General features: G+C 36.9%; 1 protein-coding gene across 22 annotated transcripts in view; it reads left to right on the top strand.

Annotated features, from left to right (window-relative positions):
• Window positions 1–12,389, top strand: part of DOCK9 (dedicator of cytokinesis 9) — a 354,977-nt gene that overhangs the window by 272,869 nt on the left and 69,719 nt on the right. For 13 of the 22 annotated variants that reach the window (XM_037065816.1, XM_037065821.1, XM_037065829.1 and 10 more), the window contains 5 exons: window positions 469–602; window positions 2,537–2,651; window positions 6,282–6,348; window positions 7,949–7,996; window positions 10,517–10,653. In XM_037065816.1, coding sequence (XP_036921711.1) covers window positions 469–602; window positions 2,537–2,651; window positions 6,282–6,348; window positions 7,949–7,996; window positions 10,517–10,653 — 501 coding nt within the window. Of the gene's footprint in view, window positions 1–468; window positions 603–2,536; window positions 2,652–6,281; window positions 6,349–7,948; window positions 7,997–10,516; window positions 10,654–11,193; window positions 11,238–12,389 lie in introns of all 22 variants that reach the window. The other 9 variants (XM_037065835.1, XM_037065826.1, XM_037065831.1 and 6 more) reach the window with 2 other exon arrangements.

Raw genomic sequence — 12,389 nt, forward strand, 5'->3', positions numbered from 1 at the left:
ATGTAGCACAATCTAATGTTGAAACTGCAGTTTCCAACAGATGTCAAGTATCATTGTGTTTTCCTTGAAAATGTAAAATATCCCATGATACCCCTCTTGAGTTTTAGGGCACCTCAGCATACAGTTTGAATACTGCAGGTTTGTTGCATGGTTTAATTTTTTTATTTAATAGTTGTAGGTACTTTAATCTTTAAAATAATTTTTTAAGTCTTCTTTCTATCCCTTTTGGAAATAGTGTGTACTCCTTTAATTTTAGCAAAGTGGTTTCTTATAAGTTAATCAGTAGCTACATCTAAATGTTTTTATTAAAGTTTATTTTTAACTACTCAATAAGTAATTAAATGCAATGCTTAAACCAAATTCCTAACAGAAAAAATAAGTGCTATGAAAGTAATTTTTTTAAGTCTAGTGCTTATCTTTATTTTCTTCTCTCACCTAATCTTTGGTCTTGGCTTAATTTCCCTGTAGCTTCTCCATATACAACTTCAACTCCAAATATCAACAGTGTCAGAAATGCTGATTCAAGAGGATCCCTCATAAGCACAGATTCAGGGAACAGCCTTCCAGAAAGGAATAGTGAGAAAAGCAACTCCCTGGATAAGGTAAATTTTTTTATATGACTTGTGTTTCTTTTAACAAATAGATTTAGCTAAAAGTAAACATACTTCATGTTCTAGTGTTCATTGTGTGACCTTAAAAAAATTCAGTTAACCTGGGGTACATAATCAGGGTATTAACTAAGGGTGGGGCCTATTCCCTGAAACCCCCTGATTCTTGTTTCCAGAATTCCAGATCAGGGCAGTGTTTACAGTTTGAGTGGAATGTTGGACAGCTAGAGAAATAAAAATGTCACTCACTTAAAATCCCTGTGGTCTATATGCTGGAAAACACCATTTATAACATAGCTATCCACACAAATGGGCATAGGGTCCAAAGCCAGTTCCAGAAAAGATTAATTGAGCACACCGATGATTCAGGGATAAAGCTTTATTTGAAATCATTCTGTTCTCACCGTGCCTCCAACCCCAGTCCAACAAATCTTTATATTTAACCTTCTGTCTTGAAATAACTGAGGCTCGGATTATTTGGCACTTTGTGGGAATGGAGAAGGCTTGGATTTAAACCTGGAACCATGACATGTTGGTCTCACCTTGCCACTGTTGTCCTAATTTATTTCAAGGTATAGGCAAACACATGTATGAATAAGAGATGAACCATTTAGGGATGTATTCCTAGTACTCAGAAATACGGAAAACACTCTTCCTCGGTACTAGGTTTATCATACTTTTCCATGGCTGTCATTGACATGATTATCCTGAACTTCCAGTTCTTTTAAGTTAGGTATATCACAGTGTGGGTGTGTGTCATGACATGTTGAACTTTTCCCTTGACCCTGACATGCCTTCATGTATAGAGGGAGAAGATGCTCAGAAGGCACTCTGCTTGTGTCATACGCAGTGCTGATGAGGAGGAGAGCTGCCAGTCAGCCAGGAAAAACCGGGTCACCATGGATTTTTCCCTTCTAACAATTCCAACTTTGCCAGAGGAAACATTGCATGCTGCACCTTCCCTCCCGCTTCAGGAAGTGCTGAGTTCTCCTAGTGGCTCTGGTGAAGTGCGTGAGCCCGGTGATGCATCTGCACCAGTTTTGCCACTAATTGCTTCTGTATTTGTTCTTTAAATACAAATATTCACAGATGTTACTAAACCTGTTTATTATATCTTTTTTCCAATTGGCCTCTAATATCTTGAAGGAGAGATAATTTTTCCCTGATCTCAGTTGAAAATATAACTTTGGATTTTTAAATGTCTTGTGTTTTTATCATGAGATGAGATTCTTGTTCTGTATTTTTTTTAAGTTAACCTTTGAATATGTGAACCTGCTCTGTAGTGGCAAAACTGCCCTCATCCTGCACCCTGAGCTTTCTGACGTTTGCTGTTTGAGCTAAGCTGATGATGGAATGACCTCATCAGTTTAGGGTCTTTGGCAATGCTGTGCTGAGGTGTTCCTAATTGTCCCTGTCAGGCACCTGCCCATTGTTTTCACCCCATGATGTAACTAAATGACAGCAACTCAGCCCCAGGTTTTTGTGACTGGTACTCAGAAGCACCATAGATTTCATTTGCTGTTTCAGCCACTGATGTTTTCCTGAGGATATGGCTGGTTCTACTGTGTCTTTTGAATCATCATTTCTGTGTTTGATCCCAGCACACATACTTTTCTGCATGAGGTATTACTTGACATTTCAGAACTAAGCTGGTAACTAAAACAATGGTTATCCAGTTTGAAAGGTCAGTGCCTTCTGGCTTGTCCCATAGGAAAGTATGCACAGAAGATGAGCCAAAGCTTCTGTGGAACAGCTTGTGTATATTCAATGAAGGTTTGCTTACAGTTTATGTACAAATTATTTATACTTTCCAATTTGAATGATTGGACTCAATTCTAAGAATGTTTTTCTTCCAAGGGAGATAGTGAATCTAATTTTCTTTTACCTGTTATTGAAGGAGAAAAATTCACCTACATTTCCTTTTTTAGCACCAACAAAGTGGCACTTTGGGAAACTCTGTGGTCCGTTGTGACAAACTTGACCAATCTGAGATTAAGAGCCTGCTGATGTGTTTCCTCTACATCTTAAAAAGCATGTCTGATGGTAGGTAAAGTGAAGATATCTGTTTTGCTTTCCTCATTTCAGTATTTGGTTTATTGTTTTAAAATTGTTATTAGTTGAAGGACTATAAAGATTTAAAGGGGCTTTTCTTCCTTGTTTTACAAACGTTAATTTTTTAATGAAGTAGAAATAAAATTTTTAGTTTGGAAAAGTATCTTTATTAATTATTATAATCTAGAAAATGAGTTCTAAAATGTGAATGGGCCTATTTTCTAAATTAATATTAAACTCAGACCTACCATGTTAACTAAAGAAGGCAGATACAGATAAAGTATCTTTTGATTTTATTTTAAATTTCATTTCTCTAAACAAACTTACTGATAACTTGCATAACTTTATTAGTCTTCTTCTTGAATTAGAACATACAGTGTTGGAGAACCTCAGCATCTCTTCTATGTAGAATGTGTGACATCGCTGGCTTTAACTGGAAGCAAAGTGTGTTATTTTTATTTTCTAATGGAAATAGTAGTGTGATAGTAGATCAAGTTTTTGATTAACGGTTTGACAACCACGTTTTTCAATAGGAAGGACCACAATCAATAGTGCTTTATTGCTACCACATAAAGCTTATAAACATCCATAACAGGACACTTCCAACTCTGGTTTTGTGATATAACCAGTCATGTGAAATTATGCCATGGTACAATTGTCTCATTTCCTATTTTGGTCAAAAATCTTCTCTTATTTTCCCTGAAAAAAAAATTAGAAAGTTTACTGTGAATTTTGTTAAGGTCAAATGAGTAAAAATGACTCACTTTTGAAAGCAAAATGCCACTTTTTTGAGAACCTGAAGACCTCTTGTGCTGCCTGTGTCTGGAGCAGTAGGTGTGGTCATGGAGCACTCTTGAAGGTATTTCTGTCTGCGAATAGTGTGTCTTTATATTGAGTTTCCATTTTAGCAGCAAAACAGCCCAACTTTATGACTGAGGTGTTAGGAGCAGCATACCTATCCGGAAAGTGCTTCAGGACCAGATTATTTTAGTCTTCTGTCAGTCTGTTACTTTAAAATGCATATTTACAAAAAAGAACCAACAAACAGGATTTTCTCTGAATGATGATGACCAAATGACTAAGCACTGAACACTTTTTCTGATAATTGGTTTATAAAATTGAAATTCTTTCCATTAAGTCAGAAGTTCTAAGCTTTACATTATATTTTACATCATGGTAGTGACTTAAAGCCAGCATTATGATCCTGTTTACTTTATTGAAAGTTTTTAAAAAATATTTTAAGTTTCAAATAATAAATATGATTTATAACTAGAATATAGTTGCTTTTTAACAAATATATTTATTTATTTTTAGAGAGAGGGGAAGGGAAGGAGAAAGAGTGGGAGAGAAACATCAGTGTGTGGTTGCCACTCATGTGTCCCCTACTGGGGACCTGGCCTGCAACCCTGTGCCCTGACTGGGAATTGAACCGGTGACTCTGCTTTACAGGCTCATGCTCAATCCACTGAGCTACACCAGCCAGGGCACATAATTGCTTTTTAAAGACAAATATCAGGAATTTTACATCCAGGTGAAAGTTATCATTTAAAGTCAGCCCTTCAGAAGGTTGTGAACATATTTCAAGACTAGAACAAACTCTTCAAAAGAGTTTTATAACTTTAAAAAATTACCTGAACTTATTGATTTTTTTCCTCCATAATTAGAATTTTTTGCTTGTCATGTTTAAGAAATCTTTGCCCATTCCCAGGATCATGAAGTATTTTCCTATATTTTCTTTAAAGGTTATGTTACTTAAATTTTCACATTTAAATTCTAATACCTACATAGAATGGATTTTTGTGCATGGGATGGGGTGGAGAAGTTGCCTTCAGCCTAGTTTACCAGATGGATGCCAAACTTGATTGTATAACTCTGTGGCTACCTTTTCCTTGATCCCACATTTAATGAGCACCTTCTACACACTGGGCCTTTACCTTCTGTGCCTCACATCTTCATAGAGAATAGCTCGTTTTTCCCCTCGTCTCAGCCGAGTAGCCTGAGCTCCAAGTAAGGAAAGGCCAACTTAGTGCCTCTCAGATGGCCACTGGCTGGCTGGATCTATCTGGTCTGGGCTGGGGTGACCACAGATGTCTATAAATTGACCCCGAGAACCCGCCAGCATTCATTTGCTCCCTGGGTTCTCAGCACACCTGGATGACCAGCCTCAAGTAACAGAGTTTGTTCAATCTGAATCTAAACTCAGAGTCCCTAAAAAATGGAAAGTTCCCTGAACCACCCTTTTTAGTGGCTTAATAGGCTAAATGTGGCTTTAAGAATCAGGTGTACTTTATTTAAATCACCATTCCACCATGATTCTTAGGCTCTTAACTTGGAGAATTACTTAACTTTCCTGAGCCTTCATTAGCTTCTCTGTAAATTGAAAGTCTCTGCCTCTGATTTTGGTGAAAATTCAATGGTGTTCTCTATGTGACATCATGAGACCACCTAGCACAGTGCCCACACATAACAGATTCTTGGTATATACCCCCTGGCTTCCCCGTATGGCACCATTCTTGACAGCATAGAGTACAAGTGTGTGGCTGTGCATCTTCACAAGCCAGGAGGACCTCTGTGGCCACCTTCTCACTCAACCTCAGGCCCCCCTTCAGTGACTTTTTCTCTGATAGAAATCTCTTTACCTGTTTCTCAACCTCAGTGTAAAATACTATATAAATGCAAAAATGTGTATGAAGTGATAACAGTTGTGCAGTGTGCTAAATGGTTAAGGGTCCTACACAGAACATTCTTCCTGTAAATAAACTTGTAGGATTTGCTTTAACTACAAATATGCCACATCCTCTTGATGAAGAGCGAGTGTGAGTTTTTCATCATGTGGGGAAGCAGGCATTCCCACACTGCTTGTTTGGGGAGCTGTTTGGCCATATCTTTGAAAATTGTAAATGTACATACCATTTGACACAACTATTTCACTTGAAGAATTTATCCCATAGATGTAGTTGGACAGGTGTGCAAAGACCCAGGTAAAAGGATGTTCATCAAAGCATAATTCATAATAGCAGAAGATTCAGGGTAAAACAAAGAAATATCTATCGGTTCTATCAGTAAGGGACTACCAGTAAATAATAGTGCATCCATGGGGCTTGAAAAAGATTGAGAGAGAGCTAAGCTGCATTGTTGAATTAAAACTCAAAAGTGTAAAACAGTGTATATAGTATGCATGCTTCCATTTTGGAGTATGTGCATGCATGTGTGCATATGTGTCAGGAAGGGAGTAATTATGCACATGCAAGACTTTTCAACAGATTTCCTACTGGTGAGGGGTTCTGTAGTAGGTGAAGAGAGAACCTGACTTTAAATTTTATACCCACTTTTATTCTTTGAATATTGTAGTCCACTTAAGAGCACATTATATGTGTTAAATATGTATTATATACCACTAGATGCTGTATGACAAAATTAAAGTTCAAGTGTTCAAATGTAGCTTCTTTAAATTGAATAAGACTGTTGTATTTGTTATCCAGTTTAGATTGGTCACTGTGGTTTGTCCTTTCATTACCTATAAAAAGGGAGCAGGGTTTGGAGGACTACAATGTAAGATCTCATGTTACAAAGTACAGAAGACGCATCATGATTCTGACCAGATAAATGTTTACTTTCTAGATGCTTTGTTCACATATTGGAACAAGGCTTCAACATCTGAACTTATGGATTTTTTTACAATATCTGAGTGAGTAGTTTTGTTTTGCTAATTGCCTCTTGATTTTTCTTGGCTAGTCAAGAGATATGAAGAATACTATGTGGTTGAACCAGGAAGGTAGCAGATTCACATCCATGCTTACTATTAAGCTGTATTTCCTGGACCAGCACCTGCTCTCAGGAGCTTATGACTTAGCGGTCAGTGACCAACCTTAAATTGTTATAGATATATGGCTGTTATAAGAGGTAACTACTTATGTATACAAGCCATTTTAATAAAATAACAGAAAATGTATTAGCTGAATTGGGTGGATCCTGCAAGTCTAAGTTAAATCTAACTTAACAAGTAGATGCAGAAACTGAGATGGAAAAATTGCTATAAGTAAAATTTTACATGTTACCTATATTATTTTATTTCTTGAGTTTAAGTTTCTTATCTCCTTTAAGCTCATTGGTTTTATTTTTTTAAGATTTTATTTATTTATCTTTAGAGGGGAAGGGAAGGAGAGAGGGAGAGAAATATCAATGTATGATTGCCTCTCATGAGTGCCCTGCTGGGAGCTGGCTTGCAACCCAGGCATGTGCCCTGATTGGGAATCGAACCGCAATCGTGTGGTTCGCAGGCCCGCGCTCAATCCACTGAGCTACACCAGCCAGGGCTAAGCTCATTGGTTTTGGAATCTACAATCTATTATCCAAAACTGCTGGGGCCAGATGATTTTCCAAATTCAGAATTTTTAGGATTTTTGAAAAATATGCATATTAAGTAAACTCCATAAGACCCCAGCAGGTTCTCAGGCAACACCTCATAGTCAAACTCATTACTGTTTCTGCAGTAAAAAAATTATTTCTGTAGTACTGTGATTGTTCAGAGTCATTGGGTAAATCATAACTATAAGTAGCTTTATATTTGTTAGTGGGGTCATCATTTGCTGGCAAATATATTTGCACAAACTCGGTGGAAACCTGTGGTGTTCTGAGCTTTGTGCATTCAGTTCATAGTCTCATGACTGTTCTCTCTACTGAGTTAAAGGTGAGAGTTGTCACATGGTGAGGTGAGATTCAGCATCAGAAGAACTTACTGAACATTATTTTAACTGCCTCTTATTAAAAATATGGGTTTGTTTGTTTGTTTACCAAAAAAGAAATCAATTTTATGGATACTCTAAAACAAAACAGAAAACTACATACTTGATGTCTGTAAGGGACCAGTCTTTTTACTTAAGCCAAAAGAGAGAGCTCCTTATTAAATAGGTTTGAATGAAGATGAATAAGCATCTCAGAATAGTGCAGCAATGTATACGGTTTCCGTCATGGTTTCCAAGGCAAACTGCCTAGAGTCAATGTCTAAACCCTGAGTGGATGGGTGGTCCTATGGCTCCTAGGCCTTTCTTCTGTGTGGCTTTAACTGCCCACCACAGTACTGATAGGCACATAATATGGGGCCTCCTTTGCATGTAAGTAGTTTTCTCTTGGTTTAGAGGGACCTTTCAGAGAATTTCTGGAAACCAGAGGGCTTAGTAAGAATTTATTGAATGTGTCATTTTATTGTTCATGGATTTATATAAAACAATGCATTGAAAATAATTTTATCTTCATGTTTCCCTAATAACCCTTCATCCTGTCTGCAGAGTCTGCTTGCACCAGTTCCAGTACATGGGGAAACGCTATATAGCCAGGTACTGTAGGGATTTTATCTTTAAAGTGTTGTGTCATTTTCCGTATTACTTGGATCTATATGTGGGGGGATTGTCATCTGCAGTGATTGGCAGTTGGAATTCTCATAAACAGCCATGAAGACAGTTGGCATGTCTTTGGATTGCTACCGTAAAATTTGTTAGCATGTTTTGCCTAGAATCCTGTCTTTTTTTGTCTCATGCATATCTCTTGGAAAGATCCTCCTTTGTGGCCTGTTGCTATACTTCTACCCTTCCTTGTTTCTAAATTCTCCCTCATGATCTGTTCCTTCTGCCTTCTCTTTTTCTTCTCTCCCTCTTAATGTGTCTTCTGGCTCTTTTCTCCTTCCCCAATTATTTCTCTTTCCCTATTTTACTTTCATAGTTCATTTTTACCCACTTTACCTCCCAACTACAGAGATACTAATTTCTCATCTAACCATTTTTCTTCTTCCTGAATGAAAGAATGTTTTTAGTCCATCTCAAGTTTGGACTTATACAAAACCTAAAATTTAGCTTTTTCTCCTCCACTTCGAAGTGATCTATCCATGCGCTTTGTTTTTATCTGACCAGAACTCTTTGTGGAGTATCATAAATCCACACTGCCTTGCCCCACAATATACTCTTGATCCTGCATTGAGTTTGAGGAGAGTTAAAAACTCATTGCTGATGGGCACCCAAGCGGCTCCTTCTTTGGAGGTATTTCCCCAGAGCGTATCATGTCCTCACCAAGTACCTACTCCTGCTCTGTAGCCATTTAGTGTGGGACTAGATTTGTTTTTTTCCATGTTGTGTATTCTGTGATAATGTATTTATGGGGTCCTGGTCTAGATATATTTTTCTAATGCTGTTGTTTTTAATAGTGTAATTATAAGTAAACATTGGTTTTAAGAAAAACATCATTTAGTTCTAATTGAGATTTTCTCTTACCTATAATTTTGTTTTCTAGCAATGAAATAGAAAAAGATTTTTAATACACTTTCTGTTTGAATGGGAATATTTTGCTTTTTATGTTAATATTGTTCTTTTCTTGGGCTATTTGAGAAATTTTCAGAATTACAGTTTATGTTAAATAAAAGTATATGTTTTCTTTTAAAAAGAGCAAATTTAGAAATTCTGTTTTATGCTTTCCTCCTATTAATATTTCCTATTTTTAATTTAAATGTGGTGGCACTTAAAGTTCTCTGATCTTAATTTTTTATTTTCGTCAGTAATTTTTACATTTGAGATTTTGAGTACCAAATACAAGTATACACAAGGTATCCTTATAGGATATATTCCCTTTGACTTTGTCCTGTGAAGACGGGCAAACAGTGTGTTTGTAATAGAAATACACTGAACTGGGCAAGCTTTACACCTTTCTTGCAGTAATGGTCATCTATGTCACAAGGTAGCATTTGGAAAATGTGCAAAATAGAATAAAATGCCACAGTGCTGAACATGATATATGTGGGAAGCTGAAGTTTTATGCTCCAACCAAGTATTTTAAAATTGGGTTTTTTGAAACTTAATTCATTTTTTGATGGCTATACATTTAATTTTTTTAAAAAAGTCTTCTATCTTTATAAGCACCTTATATATATTTGCACATAAAATTGTACATCCCTTGACCATCTTAAAAATAGATGAGCATAGGAAAGTGAAAGTAGAGGATGATGTTTCTTTGTTATGTGCGCTATAGGAAGTCATGCCATGCTTTATAGAAAATTGTCATGGTCTTTGCTGCATGTGAAAAAGATTCTGAATAATAATTCAAACATCGTCAGAGTTTGCCATTTATACTTGTTCAGTTTTATGAATACTACACCTTCTCATTGTGTCACTTTGAAAATAGCCAGCAGCATGTTGCCAGATGGTATTTCATGCATGCCCACACAATAAATAACACAAGGTGGATTTGATTGGCCAAGAGATGGGGACAGGTGTTTTTCTAGCACTGGCCTCATTTTTCATCTGCTCTGGCGGTGGTACATGGTAGGAAGTTAGCTGTTTGATTGCTAACCCAGATCACTTTTCTATTTTCTTTACTTGACTGCTGACAAGTTTAACAAAGTATATGGCTCTTCTCCTTCCTGCCTGGGTAAGAATAAAAGTGTTAAAACCGCTTCATATAATCCCTCCCATTGCATGTTTGTTCTCTGTTTTCTTCCAAAGCATTATTTTAATGATACAATCTTTGCTCTTCAAGAACATATATAATTCAAAAAGATATGTGGTGTTTTGGCACTTGTCAAAATGCTAACTGTAGCACCACATTGGACTGATGCTCAACTTTTTTTTAAGTTGCATCTCTAAAGTATTTTCTAAACCTGAAAAGTTCTCTGCTTTGGCTTTGTCTTTGTTCCTGTGTTGTTGCCAGTGCTTTGCTGCCTGTATGTCTCTGGCTCACAGACAGGCTCCTATGCTTGGTCCTCATGTGGCCTGTCTCCTCTCTGCTGTGTCCTCTTCTCACTAACACTCCCTGTTTCTCTGCAGTGTAACAAGTCTAACTTTTGCTTCTATCCCATTTCACTCATGTTGCAGGAACCAGGAAGGGTTGGGACCCATAGTTCATGATCGAAAGTCTCAGACATTGCCTGTTTCCCATATCAGAACAGGAATGATGCATGCCAGATTGCAGCAGCTGGGCAGCCTGGATAACTCTCTCACTTTTAACCACAGTAAGTCCCACGACATACCATCGTAACAGCCAGCCATCTCATGTGACACCTCAGAAGCGAGAGCCCCAGGCCACACCACACCACTTCACCAACTTAACTTTTCTTCCAGCTCAAAGCAAGTAGGATGAAGAGCTCATGGCGTAATTCCCTTCCTTGGAGGAGAGTGACATAATGTGGACCATAGTCAACTGCAATACTAGAACTAAAGTGTTAGACCTTTTGTCCCAACTTCTCTGCTTGGTATTTTTAAAACAAAATTTGGCAGTTTCAATCACTAGCCAAACAGTCTCTGATATTTTTAATTTAATATTTGGATTCATTGCCTGGCGCCAAATTCTCATTGATTTTCCCCTTGCAACTTCCGAGAACATCTGGGACAACTTCTTCACCCTGATCCCATGCATGTAATTGACCATAGTCCACATTCTGACATTCAAGCTTATAATGTATGTTAAACTGTTGTGAAAACATAAAGCCCATGAATCAATTTGTGAGGGTGTGGAACAGCCAATAACAAAGTGACTTTTTCTGTGTTTTCAGTGTGAGAAAGATATCAAGTGTGCTTGGAATTTCTGTAGACAATGGTAAGATTTAATCAGGTTGAAGTCTGCTTTACGAGGCTGCTTCACTTACAAATCGAGACCTTTTGTTCATCTTGCCTTCCTAACTTTGGTGCTTTCTAACTTCACAGTAGATATTCTATCAAAATATGGGTGCATATTTTTAATTGACTTTTTTCAGTCACCAGAGGGGATATGGCATCGTGTGCTGTTCCTAAAATTTAAGTGTTTCATCTTCTTAAGGGTTTCTCAAAGCAGAAAACCGAAAAGATATCAACCATGCAGCACTTTGAAAACTAATGTGATCATTTATGATAAATACCATTTCTGTTAGTGGTGTGTTCTCTAATTGTTCCACGTTTTCTCCAAGCATGACATAGTAGTTATTGTTCTGTCTAGACAATTAGTTGTTCTCATTTTAAGTAATGTCTTTAATACATGATTATTAATATCTCCTCATCATTACTAATCATAAGAACTCTATTCACAGTGATTTCTATATCTTTTTTTTAATGTAGGCCAAGAGTAAAGACAGTATTCCCATAACATTAAGTTAGTAATACAGTTGACCCTTGAACAACACAGTGGCTAGGACTGTCAACCACCCTTGCAGTAAGAAATCCACATATAACTTCTGACCCCAAAATTTAACTGCTAGTTGCCCATGGTTGACTGGGAGCCTTATCAGTAACACAAACAGTTGATTAATGCATATTTTTTATGTTAGGTGTATTATATACTATATTCTTGTAGTAGGTTATCTAGAGAAAGGAAATGTTATCAATATTAAAATCATAAGCAAAGAAAAATACATTTACAGTATTTATTGAAAAAAAATCTGCCTATAAGTGAACCCACACAGTTCAAACTCATGTTATTCAAGGGTCAACTATAGTTCAGGATAAGGAAGCTGAGGAATCAAAACACAGCAGCTTCCCATTTTTCCACCCCAACAACATTAAATGTAATGGGCATAGTCTCTCTTCATAAAATTCTAGGATTAATTTAAGTCAGTATTATGTCAGCCACATACTGAATTGGTAGCTTGCAAATGCTAGTTCTGAGTTGTATACTTAGCTGTAAAGTTTATATTAGTGACACATCTAAGGCTAACATACTTGATTTTTCAACATCTTCTCTGTTAAGGCTTTTTCTAGTTCTGCAGACAAGGAGTTG

The sequence above is a fragment of the Sturnira hondurensis genome, unplaced genomic scaffold (genome assembly GCF_014824575.4).
Source record: "Sturnira hondurensis isolate 20B ecotype Veracruz unplaced genomic scaffold, ASM1482457v3 Scaffold0016184, whole genome shotgun sequence".
NCBI classification, from domain to species: domain Eukaryota; kingdom Metazoa; phylum Chordata; class Mammalia; order Chiroptera; family Phyllostomidae; genus Sturnira; species Sturnira hondurensis.